Source organism: Euphorbia lathyris, chromosome 10 (assembly GCF_963576675.1).
Source record: "Euphorbia lathyris chromosome 10, ddEupLath1.1, whole genome shotgun sequence".
Lineage (NCBI taxonomy): Eukaryota > Viridiplantae > Streptophyta > Magnoliopsida > Malpighiales > Euphorbiaceae > Euphorbia > Euphorbia lathyris.
Window position 1 is genome coordinate 16,414,683 of NC_088919.1, and position 15,965 is coordinate 16,430,647.

The 15,965-nt window shown below is 34.4% G+C and overlaps 1 protein-coding gene across 2 annotated transcripts; it reads right to left on the minus strand.

The window, feature by feature from the left end:
• Nucleotides 1-577: 577 nt before the first annotated feature.
• Nucleotides 578-7,958, minus strand: LOC136208698 (peroxisomal ATPase PEX6-like). Of its 2 annotated transcripts, XM_065999811.1 has the most exons (18): nucleotides 7,816-7,958; nucleotides 6,921-7,229; nucleotides 6,619-6,744; nucleotides 6,109-6,336; nucleotides 5,762-6,005; nucleotides 5,454-5,595; nucleotides 5,059-5,227; nucleotides 4,646-4,837; nucleotides 3,884-4,165; nucleotides 3,652-3,723; nucleotides 2,465-2,551; nucleotides 2,225-2,347; nucleotides 2,038-2,148; nucleotides 1,915-1,953; nucleotides 1,682-1,803; nucleotides 1,453-1,597; nucleotides 1,161-1,241; nucleotides 578-1,011 (listed from the first exon to the last, which is right to left on the minus strand). In XM_065999811.1, the coding sequence occupies exons 2-18, from the start codon at nucleotides 7,155-7,157 to the stop codon at nucleotides 928-930; spliced, it is 2,484 nt and encodes an 827-aa protein (XP_065855883.1). In that variant the 5' UTR covers nucleotides 7,158-7,229; nucleotides 7,816-7,958; the 3' UTR covers nucleotides 578-927. The 2 variants fall into 2 exon arrangements, with proteins under 2 accessions (XP_065855883.1, XP_065855882.1); XM_065999810.1 differs by having other exon boundaries at nucleotides 6,109-6,744.
• Nucleotides 7,959-15,965: the final 8,007 nt, after the last annotated feature.

A 15,965-nucleotide genomic window follows, 5' to 3' on the forward strand; every position in this document is an offset into this window, starting at 1 on the left:
TTTTCTCAATAGCTCAATATTTGGTGCAAGATTCTTGGAATGATCTTCTAGAAATATCCAAGTTGTGCGCTTCAAAGAAGAAATAATCTTTTCATTAGCGAGCATAATGCTTTTAAGGAAGTTGTAGGAGGGAATGATTTGATTCTGCAAGCTCCTAGTCAAAACTGTTGGGTCTGAAGAGAGGGTTCTCGCAAGGTCGGACCTTGAAACCCCAATAGAGTAGAAGAAGTAAGTTTGGACAAAAAGGTATTGTTAGGATTAGCTAAAAGAATAATAGGACGTTTCTTTACAAGGCTTTAGATCTGGGTTTTTGAGAATCCACGATTTTGTAGAAGGGCAAGAACAGAGTCCGGCTTCTCAATGGTGTGCAACTGTGACTTCTGGGATGCTGAAATTGCTGCATGATAAGCCACATGATTGTACGAGGTAGTGAAGGAGTCTTGGATGGTGGAAATTTTGGGTGAGATCGATGTGGTTTGAACATAGAAAATTGGGGTCTTTTTTAGCTGTCGCCTGGAGGATGTGATTGAGACAGTAGGCTTTGTAGGAATGAAGACAAAGGAAGTTGGAATAAATCTTGAGGAAAGAAAAAACGTTTTTCAGAACACAATATTCCAAGTTATAACTAACATGTAATCAGGTAAGAAATTACATTTGAGGGTAATGTTGTCTTTTGAATAAATTTTTTTATCCATTTTATCTTATTCCACCAACCAAACATAGGAATAGCTATTCCTAACGAATTTCTATTCCATTCTTTGTTATTCTATTCCTTTGGAATAACCATTCTATTCTATTCCATTCCGCGAACCAAACGGCACCTTAATGATTTAGATTCCAAATCCTTGCTGGGCATAAAATACAACAACAGGAACAGGAACAGACTCCACAACTGTTACCATACACAATCTCACCACAACTTCACTTCTATGCTCCTTCAAATTGATCCCGCAGCCGCTCGTATTTATAAAGCTCTGCCATCGAAAGGGACGGAGACAACTCTCCCAATACCTGACAAATTTGGATCCTGCTGTCACATACTATAATCGTCCTATACACTGTCTATCACCAATAACAATGTGGCATAAATATACTTACAAAAACTACTTTCAGACCAGCAAAAGAGGATTTATTATCAAAAAATACTCTCAATTTCATACCTTTATAAAGTCTTCGTATTCAATAACAACTGAATCAGCTTGGTTGGCATCAGAAGAAGTCTCTGATTCCGAACTTAAAGCCTGCACATTCATAAAGAAGCCATAATACTTACTGCATGCACGTCTTAAGAGAATAGTCGTTATCGAATGGTAGTTAGATGAACAGTACAGGGAAGGGAACAGAGAACTAAAAGAAAGCAAAGACCATTTAACAATAGACGGACATCATGCATGAACCCATCCTTGCAGACAAATTGCACCTACTTCCACAAATAGTGATAGATCGACACACCTTACGCTTTGCAGCATGAAACCATGCATCTGCACACAAAGCATACATGTCCGCACCAGTGAAGTTCGAGGGGCATTTTTTTGCAATGGAGTATAGAGAAACATCTTGATGCAATGTGAACTTACGGGTGAGTGCCTTAAGGACCCTAAACAACCAAACCAATCAGGCAAGTGAGAACAAATACACAAAATCAATAACAAATATAACATAAAATGTGCGGAATGCTAACCGCTCCCTATAAGATGGATCAGAATTAACCCCAACATATAGCAGCTTATCAAACCGGCCAGGCCTGAGAAGTGCTGGATCAATTAGATCTGGTCTGTTGCTTGCCCCTATGATAAATAGATCCTACAGAATCAGACAGAAACAAGAAAGGATATATCGTATGTTTAATGTAGAAGCCAAAAGAAAGAGAAACAAAAGGAAAAATAAAAATAACAAGGATCATTCGTACAGTACCTGTGTAGAATCATTTAGGCCATCAATCTCTGCAAGCATCTATTAAGGAAGAAATTTGCCACATTAAGTACCATTAATCCACAGATATTCAGGTTTTCAAAATACGGACAAAAATATCTTTACCTGAGAAACAACTCTGTCCATAACACCCCCAGAATCCCCAGAGGCACCCCGAGCTGGAGCAAGAGAATCAAGTTCATCAAAGAATATTACACACGGTCGTGCTGATCTTGCCTGCAAATAATGTATACTTAGCTAAAAGATCCAGAGTAAAAGCAAAAAATGTTCTTTTAAAAAAAAGACGGCTTGCCTTCTGGAAAATGTCGCGGACATTTTTCTCTGACTCCCCTATGTACATGTTGATCAATTCAGGCCCTTTTACACTTAGAAAATTTAGGGAACATTCTGTTGCAACAGCTTTGGCAAGTAAAGTCTGTGGCGCAAAAATAGGAAAACTGAAGTTATGAGAAAAGAAAAGTTATTCCTTTCTGCTTAAAGGATTTATGGAAAATTAAGAATCTTATAACAATTTGCCAATATGAAACCTCACTTTTCCTGTTCCTGGAGGGCCATATAGCAGTACACCAGAGCGCTTACGCAGCCCCGATGAAAATAAATCCTTATGTAGAAGGGGTAACTACAGATACAGAAAACAAATATAATGAGTTTGATTTAACTAGAAACAAATCTTATAGTTTTCAATAATCAATAGGATACATAATGCATGACATGAAACACAAGCATGTGCTCAACAAAGAAAGCAAGAGATGAAGATCATATACTCCCTTCCATTCCAAAATATCAGTCATTCTAGGTTGTTTCACACAAATTAAGAAATACAATTAATATAGAGTGAAATTAATGAATTTGAATTGATTAACTAAAAAAAATTTCTCTCATGTAATGGTTGGTGAATAAGTCTTGTAATTTTGAAAAACACATAGACCAAGACAAAAAGTTTAATGCTTGGACCGGAAAACTATATTATAAGTTCTTGAAAAGCTAGAAAGACTTATATTTTGGAAAAAAACTCAATTGCTAGAATGACTTATAAAAAGGAATGGAGGGAGTAATACCCAAGTAATTTCAAATTCATTATTTTGACAATGTGAAAGGATCTAAAAGGAGGCAATGGAACTTAATTGGCCAGATTCGTGAATTTTTTTGATGTGTTTCCTTCATCCTGAATCTTAACCCCTACTTTCCCTAGAATTCCAGTCAGATTCTGTGAAGGCCAGTATTATACCTTTCACTATTGTAAAAGTTGACATAAAAGCAGAAAATGGTTTGACTTTCTACTTACTCAAGCAGTACATAATGCCCCATACCACTATATATATATATATATATATATATATACATATATATATATATTAAATTTAATCACGTTAGAAACTTCTAAGCAAATATTTTAAAACTGGTGTTCTAGTATTATATGTACATACACATACACCATAAACAAATAAATAAACACACAAAAATGCACTGTCTATATTAATATAAAGCTTCCATTCTGTATGGTGTACAAGTAAGGAGAAATATTGTAAAATGAAGCAGTTAGATATGAAATAAAAAACCAAATTGAACCAGCTGAGCTAGAGCTTAACTTAGAGAGAAAGATGGGTAATAATTATAGTCAACATGGAAGCTGTTTTAGTTTATACTGCTTCTAGAGGCCAACAGCTGAAAATAGCTTAGGTGAAACATAAGAGGCAATAAAGGTAAAAAAGAATCTACCTGAACAGTATCCAAAATTGATGTCTTCACGTCCTCAAGCCCACCTACGTCTTCCCATTTCACATTAGGAACCTGTCATTAAGAAATTCAGGCACAGTTTCCACACAAAACAGAATTTTTGAAAGAAAGCATTAGCTAAATGGTTACATGTAACGAAAATTGCTGAAAGAAAAGGACAGAAAGATAATGGTGCAGCATTATGGTTTGGATTGCCATTAATAAGCTAACTAACCTTAGGAGTACCCAATGCTGATGCAGTTCTCTTCTTAGACCTTTCCAATGCTTTAGGCAAAAAAAAATTCTCCACAGGAATGGTAGCATTATGTGATTCAAGGTCCTGGACTGCTTTCCCTCCCAGAGAACCATCCAAGTCCTTGAACTCAGCCTCACCAGCTTGAATATTTCCCTTTGAGATTAGGCTTGCACCAGCATCAGCAATTAAAGCACCCAAATCCCTGGGCATGAAACCAGATGTCTGCCCAACAATGTCCTTTACAGCATCTTCCAACCCAGTCTGCAAGAGGCAACTATCAAAGTCAATCGTCATGATGATCGTGAGATGAAATCTCTGAAAGAGATGTTAAATCAATAATCATTAATCGTTACAGACCTTAACCAATTTAATAAAAAAAAGATTTTTTGCTAATAGAAGACTTATGTTTGCTTTGCAGCTAAAACGGCCCAGCCAATAAAATGGATGATAATACAGAATACAGTCTACGAAATTGTTCTGATCACTAAACCAAAGCATCCTAAAGCATACAAACCATGCATATGTTTCTTACTAAAAACTGCCATTTTGACAAATGATGTTTGGGACCAGCAGCAGCATTAGTGGTTTTTCCTTATGGGCAGAAAGTATTGGTTTCTATTTGCTAGAAAAGACTAATCACAGGGACTGGAAAAGAAAAGATTCACTGAGTTCATCTTCATGCACAACATTTCTTCTCAACAAATATGGAAAAACAAAAGAAAAATCAATCTTTTGACATACATTAGAAAGTAGCTCAGAACCATTTTGTAGCAACTGCGACAACATCTCAACCCTTTGTTCTTCTGTTAGAGGACCCATACTTATTTCATGGCTAAAACAACGCCGTACAACTGGTGGTATACCTTCAGAACTCTCAGCAGCTGCAACTAACAGCACCTGATGCCTACTTTTTCTTCCAGGATCCTTGACTGGCTGCATTAACAATGAATGAGAAAGATCCTGATACAGTTCCATCATGTCATGTTTTTTTCTCCTTCCCCAACATTGAATATTTCAAATTTATACCAATCGTTTTTTTTTTTTTTTTTGAGAGAGGTAGAGGAAAGTAATGCATTAGCTCATAAATTTTCTTGATTTCTTTGGCAGGTTGCTGAAAAGATATAACAATGTTACAACCAAAAGTTACATCTTACCAAATCACTGTGTGTGTTGTCATCATCTTCAGCAACAGGTTCGGTGAATTCCCTAATGACTGATGCAATTTCTGAGGCGAGACCAACTTGATCATTCGGTGAACCCTCATGTGACATCAAATTTCGAAAGACGTCAAAATGGCGGAGAAAAATTATTGTTGGCATGTATCTGTAAACATATCATGACATGAAATAAAATTTTAGAACTAAATTTCACTCTATGAGAGATTAAAAAAAAATGGCATTGTGATATTAAGTGAAAAAGCCAATTATGAGAATTTAAAAAATATGTATGGCAACTAGCAATTAAGTTCTTCCATCAGAAAGCAACTCAATAGTCCAGTAGCTCATAAGTTGAGGAAAAATTGCATATGCTAAACAACAAATTGCTTCACCTTTGAGCTGTGTTGAAGGCTTGAGCAAGAGCAGTAGATGCCATTTTGTCAGAGGATGCCATAAAATTATGACAATTGAATTCCACAACATGAAGGCCCAACCTACGAGAAACGTATCTAACAACTGTCTTCTTACCACACCCTACATAATGTTATAACCGAGTAAACTTTCTACAGTAATTAATCACAATTCACAACCAATAACCTATCTTCTGTAATTTATCTGCATCTACAAAAATCGTGCTGGCACTGCCAAAGAAAAGAATTTACTTTCTGATGCTAATAGTAAAGATACAGTATAAACCGACCTTCTGGGCCATATAGTAGGACAGAAACTCTAAATTTTGAAGAAAGGGCTGACAGGCATAAAGGTGGTGCAAGAATGGAGGCCAAGGATTTCACTGCGTCCTTTTGAGAAGGAGCAAAACCTATGGATCCATCAGTCAACACATCTGGGGGCAGACCAGAAGAAGCAGTCCCTCCAAGTACAAGGGCTGTTTGAGTGCGGTTGACTCGAAGAAAGTCTTCATTTGAAGGCTCCATAGCTACAACCTGAAGATATCAAAATTATCAAATATCTCCACACGAGATCCTGACACATGATAACAATCCATTAGCATTTGGTGCCAGCAAGGTAACATACAGAGAACATTACCTTGAAGTAGATGATGTTGTCACTTCTATTTTTTGATATTTGATTGCAAGGTATACACATAGCTGAATTGCAAGTCCAATCTATGCAGATACTGAAAACATCGCCTTGTGATAGGTATCTATCAACTTCAAAGTATTTATGTAATGCCAAATCAATAAGTTCTTGCCGATCTTCAGCTTCAACTGATGAGGTTCCTCTCAAAGACTCAAGTGCACCACATTCTGGTATCTTAACAAAAGAAACTCTCAAGTGTGAGGCATATCTAGGCAGTTGAGCAACAGGTTCCAATTCTAAGCTGATTAAAGAAGCCTCTCTAACTTTTCTACTAGTATCATCATCTACTTTAGATTCAAAAAGCGATGCCAAGGTCTCGTTTCCAAGGCAGACAAGCGAGTTCAAACAAGATATGTGCAAGTCAATGTTAAAAGCTAACAGAGGTGAGAGATATGCAATTTCCCTATCCAATAACAGAGGGTAATCTGAAGGAAATCTACAGGTAGGAAACACAACCATTGTATGAGGAGCAAGAGAAATAGGGTCTTTAACAGTAGATGTGCGTCCATGGTTCGTGGGAGGATCCAAAATGACAACCTGGGCAATCCTCTGTACCTTTGCTTCGTTATTCTTGATAAGCACCTAATATTGATTAAAAAAAATGGATGAAAAAGAAAATGTCATAAGCCTTTCCCTTTTGGAAGAAAATTGATATGGTCAAAGAGATAAACTTGAAGAAGAAGCACGAGATATTCATAGTTCAATTGAACTTGTTATGCACACTACAGAGAGATAAAACCATTACTGTTAAAGCTTACCAGAGAACCCGACGTTAGAGCCAATTTCTTAAGAACAGGCGTAGAAAGGCCAACCAAAGCTGAATCGTCACTGATTTTGTCTTTTAAGAACCGGAGTATTCCAGCCTGTAGGTGTAAGGTGGGTGAGACTTCATCAGCGGTGAGCTTCTGGTGAGCAGGTGTGGAGGAATTGAGTAGAGAATCAATGAGGAATTTGGTGGAAGAAAGGATCAAAGGCTTCCTTCGTCTCTCGACCATCGTGTAGGAGTGGAATAACCCTAACAGTGTTGATTAGCTAGAGAGAGCAGACATCATTGTCTCCTGAGACATCTGAAAATGTAGAAAAAATTAGGATCAGTTCTATAGGTGAGCCACAACTGTATAATATGTTTATACAGAACATAATTAAAATGTCATGTTATAATATAAGGAACATACGGCATGAACGCAAATCAATTGGGTATGTTCTGATTCAGCAAACTCAACCTGAAAATTCCTTGTCAGGATTTGGGAATTTAATCAAAAATATTCATAGATAGCTATGCTATCTATGTTTCTAGAAAATCCAATTTAGGAATGGAAATCATCTTATAATCTAAACAAAGTCTCTCACATAATTTTGAAGGAAATATTAAATATATACATATTAAAGTCATCATCAACTATCAACCTTCTCAGATCCAATTTTAAGTTCAAATCAATTCAACCACCCAACTTCTCATTTCTCTCTTCGTTTTGCTGAAAACTCACTGATTCATTGTTTTATTAAAGTTGGGTTCTTGCTTCAACTGAGTATTAAGAACCATGTCTGGGGAAATCTAAGAACAAAAATGCCCTTTTCTCAACTCATGAAAATACAGTCTGCTATGTGAAAAAGAAAAATACAATCTAAGAAAACCCAGACATTGCTACTTACCTTAATCAACGACGGCGGTGAGAGATCGGGACGACAGCGGTGCGAGAGAGAATGAGGAACGACGGTGCGAGGAGCAAAGGCTGCGGCGCCGGCTTCTTTTCGTTCTTCTCTTTTTAGGAGGGTTAAATGCATAATTGGTCACTAAATTTACATTGTTGCCTCAAAATCGCCCACTCAACTTCAATTTGTCTCAATAAAATTATTGAACTTTGAATTTTTTTTCTCGGCTTAATACATCATTTGTCCCCTGAACTTGTCCAAAATGGTTGATTGACCCCTGAACTTTAAAAGTGTCTTGATAGCCTCCTGAACTTGTATAAAATGTTCAGTTAGCTCCCTGGACTTGCATAAAATATAATCAGTTAATCAGTTGATCGTAAAAAAAAGTAAGTTAAATGCGGAAGATATGTTGCATACATCTTAAAAAAGTAAAACGACCTAGATCGGGGTATGCGATTATTATATTAGAGAAGAAAATATTTTATAGTTGAATAAGTACGAAATTCTTTTTTGACATGTTTTAATATATTTTGTGAAGTATGTAATAACATTATAAGACATGTGTAACATATCTTCCGCATTTGACTTATTTTTTTACCACTAAATGATCAATTGATTACATTTTACGCAAGTTCAGAAGGCTAACTGAACATTTCATGCAAGTTCAGGAGGCTATCGATACACTTTCAAAGTTCAGGGGGGCCAATCAACCATTTTTGACAAGTTCAGGGGGCAAATGATGTATTAAGCCTTTTTTCTCAATTAGGACACTCCGGCGATTTCAGTGGTTAAAATGCATCAGAGTGGTGTCATGGATGACACGTGAGCATGAGTTAACTCATATATCTAATCGAAACGACGCGTGACACCCACATCTCGGTTATTTTTATAAAAAAAATAACTAAATTTTGTTTATTTTCCATACAAATAACCGATATGTGGCGCATAAATGAATGTCATGTGTCGTTTTGATCAGATATGTGAGTTGACTCATGCTCACGTATCAGCTATGACATCATTCCGATGTATTTTAACCATTGAAATCGTCGGAGTAACCTAGTTGAAACAAAACTTAAAGTTGAATGATTTTATTAAGACAAATTGAAGTTGAGTGACCAGTTTAAGACAATCATATAAGTTTAATTACAGTGTATTTAATCCCTCTTTTAGGTTGTTTTAGAATTTAGGTTTTCTAAAACTTGTACAAAATATAAAAAAGATAGCTTTTATTTTGAATAATAATATAGTATAATATAAATTTATTAGTCTTTTGTATATATTTTAAAAAATACATATATATTAATCGGTTCGGTTAATCGTGAACTGCAGTTTTTAACACACCAAACTGAAACTAAAACCGAAATTTGTCTATTTTTTCAATCCTAAAGAAAAATCACCGGTTTGGTTAACCGATTTTTTCGGTTTAGATACCGATTTGTTCGTTTTTTTTTTTGCGGTTGGATGGTGTGATGTGGTATGGTGTTGGTGTTGATGTTGCGGTTGCGGTTGGATGGGAGTGGAAAAGGGAAGACGAATAGAAGTCAAGGATCTTGGTATTGTTGAACCGTCACCATTTGTTTGGGACTGGGATGCAGCCATTTTATTGCTTACTAGAAAAATACCCTTGTTTGGCTTCAGGAAAAAATAACTTTGATAACTTTACTAAATTAATTTGTACATTAACTAATTGATATATAATAACTAAAAATACAAAGGTTTTTTTTCCATAAATGTCTATCTAATCAAATAAATATCTGAACTTAAAAACCTGAAAATCTAAAAATTAAAAGCAACCAACTCAACATCAAAATTCTGTAAATAATTTTGTTCTTGGTTGAGAGATTGAGCTGGATTGAAAAAAAAAAATTAAAGTAGAAAAATTCTAATAAGATCAGAGAATTGGAGGTTAATAATTTTTATTTTTTCTATTCGAGTTATAAAATTATGATCAAATTAAGGAGTTATGTAAAATTAGACTATCAATATTATCAGTAGTGTTCATATTGATCCTGAATGATCAAATAAATGAATTTGGTTATTTACCGTGAAATCCAGACTTATTAAATCTACGATCTTGTTTAATAACTTACTTAATCGCTTAAATTAAAATATTAAGCACTTATTTAATTTAAGTGTTTTTTTCTTTACCACTTAATTTAGTCAATTAAGTTAAAAAATTATTTATTTTGATAAGTAAAAATATTTAACTTAACATTTTGAGTTAAATATTATTAACTAATATTTTTAAAGCAGTTACATCATTTAATACTTTCAGCACTTATAATTTTCAACACTTAAAATTCAGTAATTATTTTTCAGTACTTAATTTTAAGTTTTATCAAACATCACTTAAATCTTTAGAATCTTAATCCTAAAATTTTAATAAGTCTAGATTATTAATTTTTAGTCCTAAAATGCTAAGAATTTTTACTTTAGTAAGTTTAGATCTAACAAGTTAATAATCAAATTTATTTTGTTAAATAGATTTAAGTGAACATTATTGTTAATATAATATTATAACTTAAGTGGTCTAAAGCTTTACATAACAAGGGTAGAGGTTAATGGATATTTCTATGTTTATATTCCAACATTGTACAAAAGAATAAATTGGACTTTTTTTATAGACATAAATTGGACTATGAAATAACAATAAAAGAGAAAAAATAAAAAAGCCATCAACTGTTTATATATAAAAAGAAAAGAAACATGAGAGCATGTAAAGGAAAGGAAGCCTTTAAAAAGCCATGAAAGAAACGGCACCGTTGAGAGAAATCAAAGGAAGATACAATGGATTGTTGATGGCAAATTTGGAAAATGAGGAATATAAAATAGAGGAGGGTAAGATTGGAATAAATTGGAAAAAAGTTTGAATTGCTACTGTTCACAAAGCTCCACTTTCACTTTTATAAGTATATATAATGTTAATGAGAAGGATGCGGAATTCTCACTCACACCAAAAAATAAATGTTGCTGCTGCTGTTAAGCGGTATATGAAAGGAAGATAGCAAGTTGGGGCGGTCAACCAAGAGACTCATATTTCTAGTAGAACGTTGCTTGCTTGGACTTTTTCAATGCAGAATCAAAACAAAAGTGGAGTAAATTTAGGAGCTAATTTGGAAAAGGCGGATGTTCAAAAAGTCTATAAATAAGAGTTGTTTTCTTCATTTTTAACACAATCAACACAACCAACAAAGTCAACAACAAAATTATAACTCAAAATCAATCTCAAAAACTCACTTTCCAACTTTCAATTATTTTTTAAGCCTTCCATTCTCATCTCCAAACTATAATTTTCATTCCAATTCCCAAATTTGAACATCCAAGCTTCGATTTCCATTTCTGTTGAAATTCAAATTCTCAAATCGATTTTCGAATTCCCTCATACCAATCATTAATTTGCATTTTGAACATTCAATCCTCATCTCCAAACTCTCAATATTGTTATCCAAGCTCTCAATTCGTTTAAAGCAGACCATTTTTTTTAATACGACATTATCATCTTCTTCATTACCTTTAAACTTTTGAGCTTCAACCCAAAACATCCCAAACCTTTATCCTTCCCCATTTTCGATTCTCAAACCATTTCTATCCATCATTTTCAATTCACTAATCATCTCAATTCAACAAATTGATTCAGCATTAAGATTTTGATTAATTCAAAGTTTTATATGAAATATGTTTTTTTTTGTAAAAAACTGTACCGTCTGGCTACTATTCCAAAACTTATTTCCAAACAACATGAGTCTATTTTTCCATCAAATCTTTTTCATTGACATCCTCTGAATATATTCTTCAAACCTAATCCTTCATTTTGAAACGTTGCCCGATAGCTCTACTCTCATAATCTCCATCTGCATTGCATGTTCCGCCCTCAAAATATCCATCGATTCTTGAACGGAGCCCATATTGTATATGAGCTGCTTTGTAATTCCGTCCATGAACCGATGCTGCTCATGATCCAAAGATCCTAAGCAAGCCCCAATCTTCTGGTCTAAGGTTGGAGTGATATACAGTGGCTCCAATGTGTTATTGCTAGTGTCCACGAGGCCACGATTTCGAGTAGCCGATGTGCTTGGAATATAAAAAAACTGGTTGGATAACTGGCTGAATGACAAAACTATTTAACTGAGACATTATACGAAATAAGATTCACGTTCACCGCACCAAATGATGTATGTCACTTTACAAAATATATTGATTAGGATGAATTGGAGTCAGTTGAACAGAATGAACAAACTGTCAGGGAGGGACTGATGCATGTCGTCCCTTTTCTGATACTTAAGTGACTATTTTATTAAGAAAAGAGTAATGAAGAATGAAGTTAGATGATTATGTAACTTATGATCTTTTAGAAATAACTATTTATAGATAAGTGAAAGGTACCTAACTCTTGAGTAGCTTTCTACACGTAGACAACTAATCGATTTATATTATGTACCTATATCCCTTTACCCTAAATTAAAACAATCATATGTAGATAAGTTGGAGAAAGTGAGATATAGAATTTTTTTTTTTTGTTTTTTTTTTTTTTAGAATTTGTTGGTAAGTTCAAAGGTATTTTGGAAATACAAGTCGCATGTTGCGAACCATTGACTTCTTTTCATCTATTTAATGATTTGGTTAAGTTGTCAATGTCATGCTCCATAAATGGGGTGGTTCAAGGTTATTGTCTAGACATGGTTTAATTAGCAAACTCTCTTTGATTTCATCTCTTTCATCATATACATACCCCTTTTTTTTTTTTTTTTTTTTTTTTGTAAAGCTTCTTGATTTTAATTTAAATTAGGGATAAAGTGCAAAAATACCCCAAACATTTACGAGTAAAAATAATTTTACCCCTAACATTTAAAATGATGCAATTTTACTTCTCACGTTGATTTTACCTCTAACGTTTGACAAGTTGGGTCAATTTCAGATAGTATTATATAAAACACACATATTTTGTTCCGTATTCTGCATCAATTGCACGTAAATTGATTAAAAAAAAGTTTCATATTTTTTGTGATTTAATAATAGAATTGGAGATTAATATTTTTAAAAATTCGGCGAAATATTTGAATTTTTTTGGTCCAACTCGTAAAAAATACAGTATATTTTTTAACTTAAAAAATCACATTTAATCATTTGTTTGTGATATATTACTCATAAGTAATAAAATGACGCATATGTGAAGTGTAGATGAGAAGATTCATGACCGAGAAGATAATTTGATAAATAATTTCTCTAATTGACCCAACTTGTCAATGTTCGGAGTAAAATTGCTCTTGGCTGCCCTCGCTAAGGGTAAAATTGCACCATTTTAGACGTTGGAGATAAAATTACTCCTACTCATAAACTTTAGCGGAGTGTTTGTTAGAGGAGATATAAGAGGTGAGATAGGGATAAAAAAACGAGATAAGTTATTCCATGTTTGTTTGGGAGATAAAAGGGTGAGACAAGGTAGAGATAAGCCTCTTATGCCACTAAAATTATTCCTAGAGGGGGTGGTGGTATACGATATGCGGATAAATTATTTAGATGGAAAAGTCTAATTTGTCCTTCAAATTTTATTATTTATTCCATTTGTTGTGTTTTGAAAATTTACTAGAGTGTTCTAAATTTTTTTCAAGTTAATTTTAATCTTTGAACTTTTAAAAACCTAAGTTTGTCCATATATTATTGTAGTATCAATGTCGAATAAAATTAATTAAATTTAATCTGCATCTTAAATATATTAGTTAATCTATTTTTTGTGTTTTGAAAATTTAATACAGTGTTCCAAATATTTCTCAAGTTATTACATTTTTTGTATTTTGAAAATTTAATAGTGTTCCAAGTATTGCTCAAGTTATTACATTTAGGTTGATATGTTGATACTACAATGATATATACCTTTTATTTAAATTTGGATAGTGGTAATATAGTAAAATAAATTATTTTATCCATATCTGTATCCTACATATCAAACATGGGATAATAAACTCTCTTATCTTATTTTTATCTTTATCTCAATCTTTTATCCTTATCTCTGTATCAACTTTTATCCATATCTCTATCCCCATAGAATACCAAACGCTCTGTAGCGGTATTTTTGCACCTTATCCCTTTAAATTAATTAGAATTAATAATTAGTGGTGAAACTCTTAGCCTGTTGGTTGAGAGCTTACTTATGATCCTAGAGGTCATGGGTTCGAATCACATAGGTGGGGTGGATTGAGGGTTTTCCTTTGTCTTTAGTGTAATTTTCCTTTGTTTAATGCTTAAATCAGTGAATGGAATACTAACTTGAAAGCAATTTAGTAAGTGTGCAATATATGAAAATCGCGTACCTATGGTGATCACTTCCATGTTATTTATAGATAACTTTTTACCTTTTAGTTTGTGCCTTGTACACGTGTCAACATATTATAGGTTTTGGACCCTATAATTCCGCAATGAGCATGTTTATGACGTCCAAAGCTCTTTTTCCATTTTTGCCTCCGTTCTTAACGGGCTGCTTGATGTCTTGGTAATTAATGGGTCTGGACTTAGTTCGTTTAAGCCCATAAATCACTAATTACCATATGAGGAGTCTCCCACCAAAAGTCTTTTGAAGAGCTTTTTAGGGCTTATTCGGCTGTCTTAATTCCATCATTACTCTAACAGTAATGACATCATCATAACACCCCTTTAAATGTGTCGTCTTCCCCTAAAGCCATTATTACATTTCAGTAATAAATGCTTTGACAACTTTAAGAAAAACTCTTCATAATCCTTTTCTTCTATAAATTTAGAAAAGCTTGGTGGATGCACTTCTTCTCCTTTTTCAGTGATTCTGACTTTGGCAAAAATTGTAAGTTCTTTAACCTGTCTGCTTCATTTTACCGTAATTTTCTTTGATTCACATGGCTCCTAAAGCCGCTACCAAGAAAATCCGCAATTCCCAAGCTCCTGAAGATGTTGAGAAGGTTAAAAAAACCTAGAAAAATGAAACCCAGGATCCCAGATCAACCTTCCTCTCTGACCAAGAAAATCTCCAAGATATAAAATAACAGTACGATTGGCTTGAGACGATGAATATTTCCCTTCTAAAATCCCACCAGAGAGCTCACAATCCTCCCTCTGAAGTGAAATTGGGGCTTTTCACCCAATATCTAGAGTGGGAGATGAACATTCCCCTTCATGAGGGCGTCGTTTCGGTTTTACAAGAATTTAACTTATGCCCATGCCAAATCACTCCCACCGTTTGGATGGAGCTTTTTAGCTTTAGTGAAGTTTGCAGAGATCTTAGAATCATGCTGACCGGATCTCTCTTTCGTGTTGAAACACCTTTCCACATAATTTTGATTTGACAAAATTGTTTAAGTATAATTTAAAATACATATTCTAAACACACTAAGTTTAAATGCTTTGATTTATTCCACTAATGTGTTTGTTCAATGTTGAGTTAAAACTGTTATAAGACATAAGGATTAAAAGGCCCAAGCCCAATACGGAAGCCAAGGCCCAAGTCAAACAACTCAGTACAACTCGGCCCGCGTGTGTCAAGACGTTGCCGTTTTGAACAAAACGCAACTCAGCAAACGGAAGGATCTAGAAGACCTTCGGGAACAACTTCAAGATGAAGCTGCTGAGTAGTCTCGACAAAGCGTACAAGACAGCAGCTGGCAAAGCAAAACTTCCAGACAAAGTATTTCCCTTTTGGGCAAAGTTTAGACGACACAGTATGCTGTCCAGTTGACTTTACCATAAAAGGAGAGACAGTCTGCTGAGGTGACCGAGGACAGAAGATACACAATTCTGATTGGTCGAGAGCTCTGAGCAAGTCAGGATGACAACGACATGTAGCCGTTTCCCTCCAACGGTTATTTCGAAATTCGAAATGACCGATGCCCAGATGTCTCTATAAATAGTGCCATCAGAAGCTTCACTCAATACAGAACTTGATCAAGCCATTACGCTGACCAAATTTCTACAAGTTCTGCAAGCAAAGAAGCAAAGCAAAATCTTACACTACAATTCTTATATCTGTGTAAAAGTCTAGAGTTATTGTTTCAATCGTCTAAAGTGTCTTAGCAAATCTTTGTATAGGACAAAACACTTATCATTTCTAGAGATAGAAAGGAGATGCTGATTACTTGGTTTTAGTACTCAGCGAGAGATTAGGATTGAGTAGAGGTATAGAGGAAGGT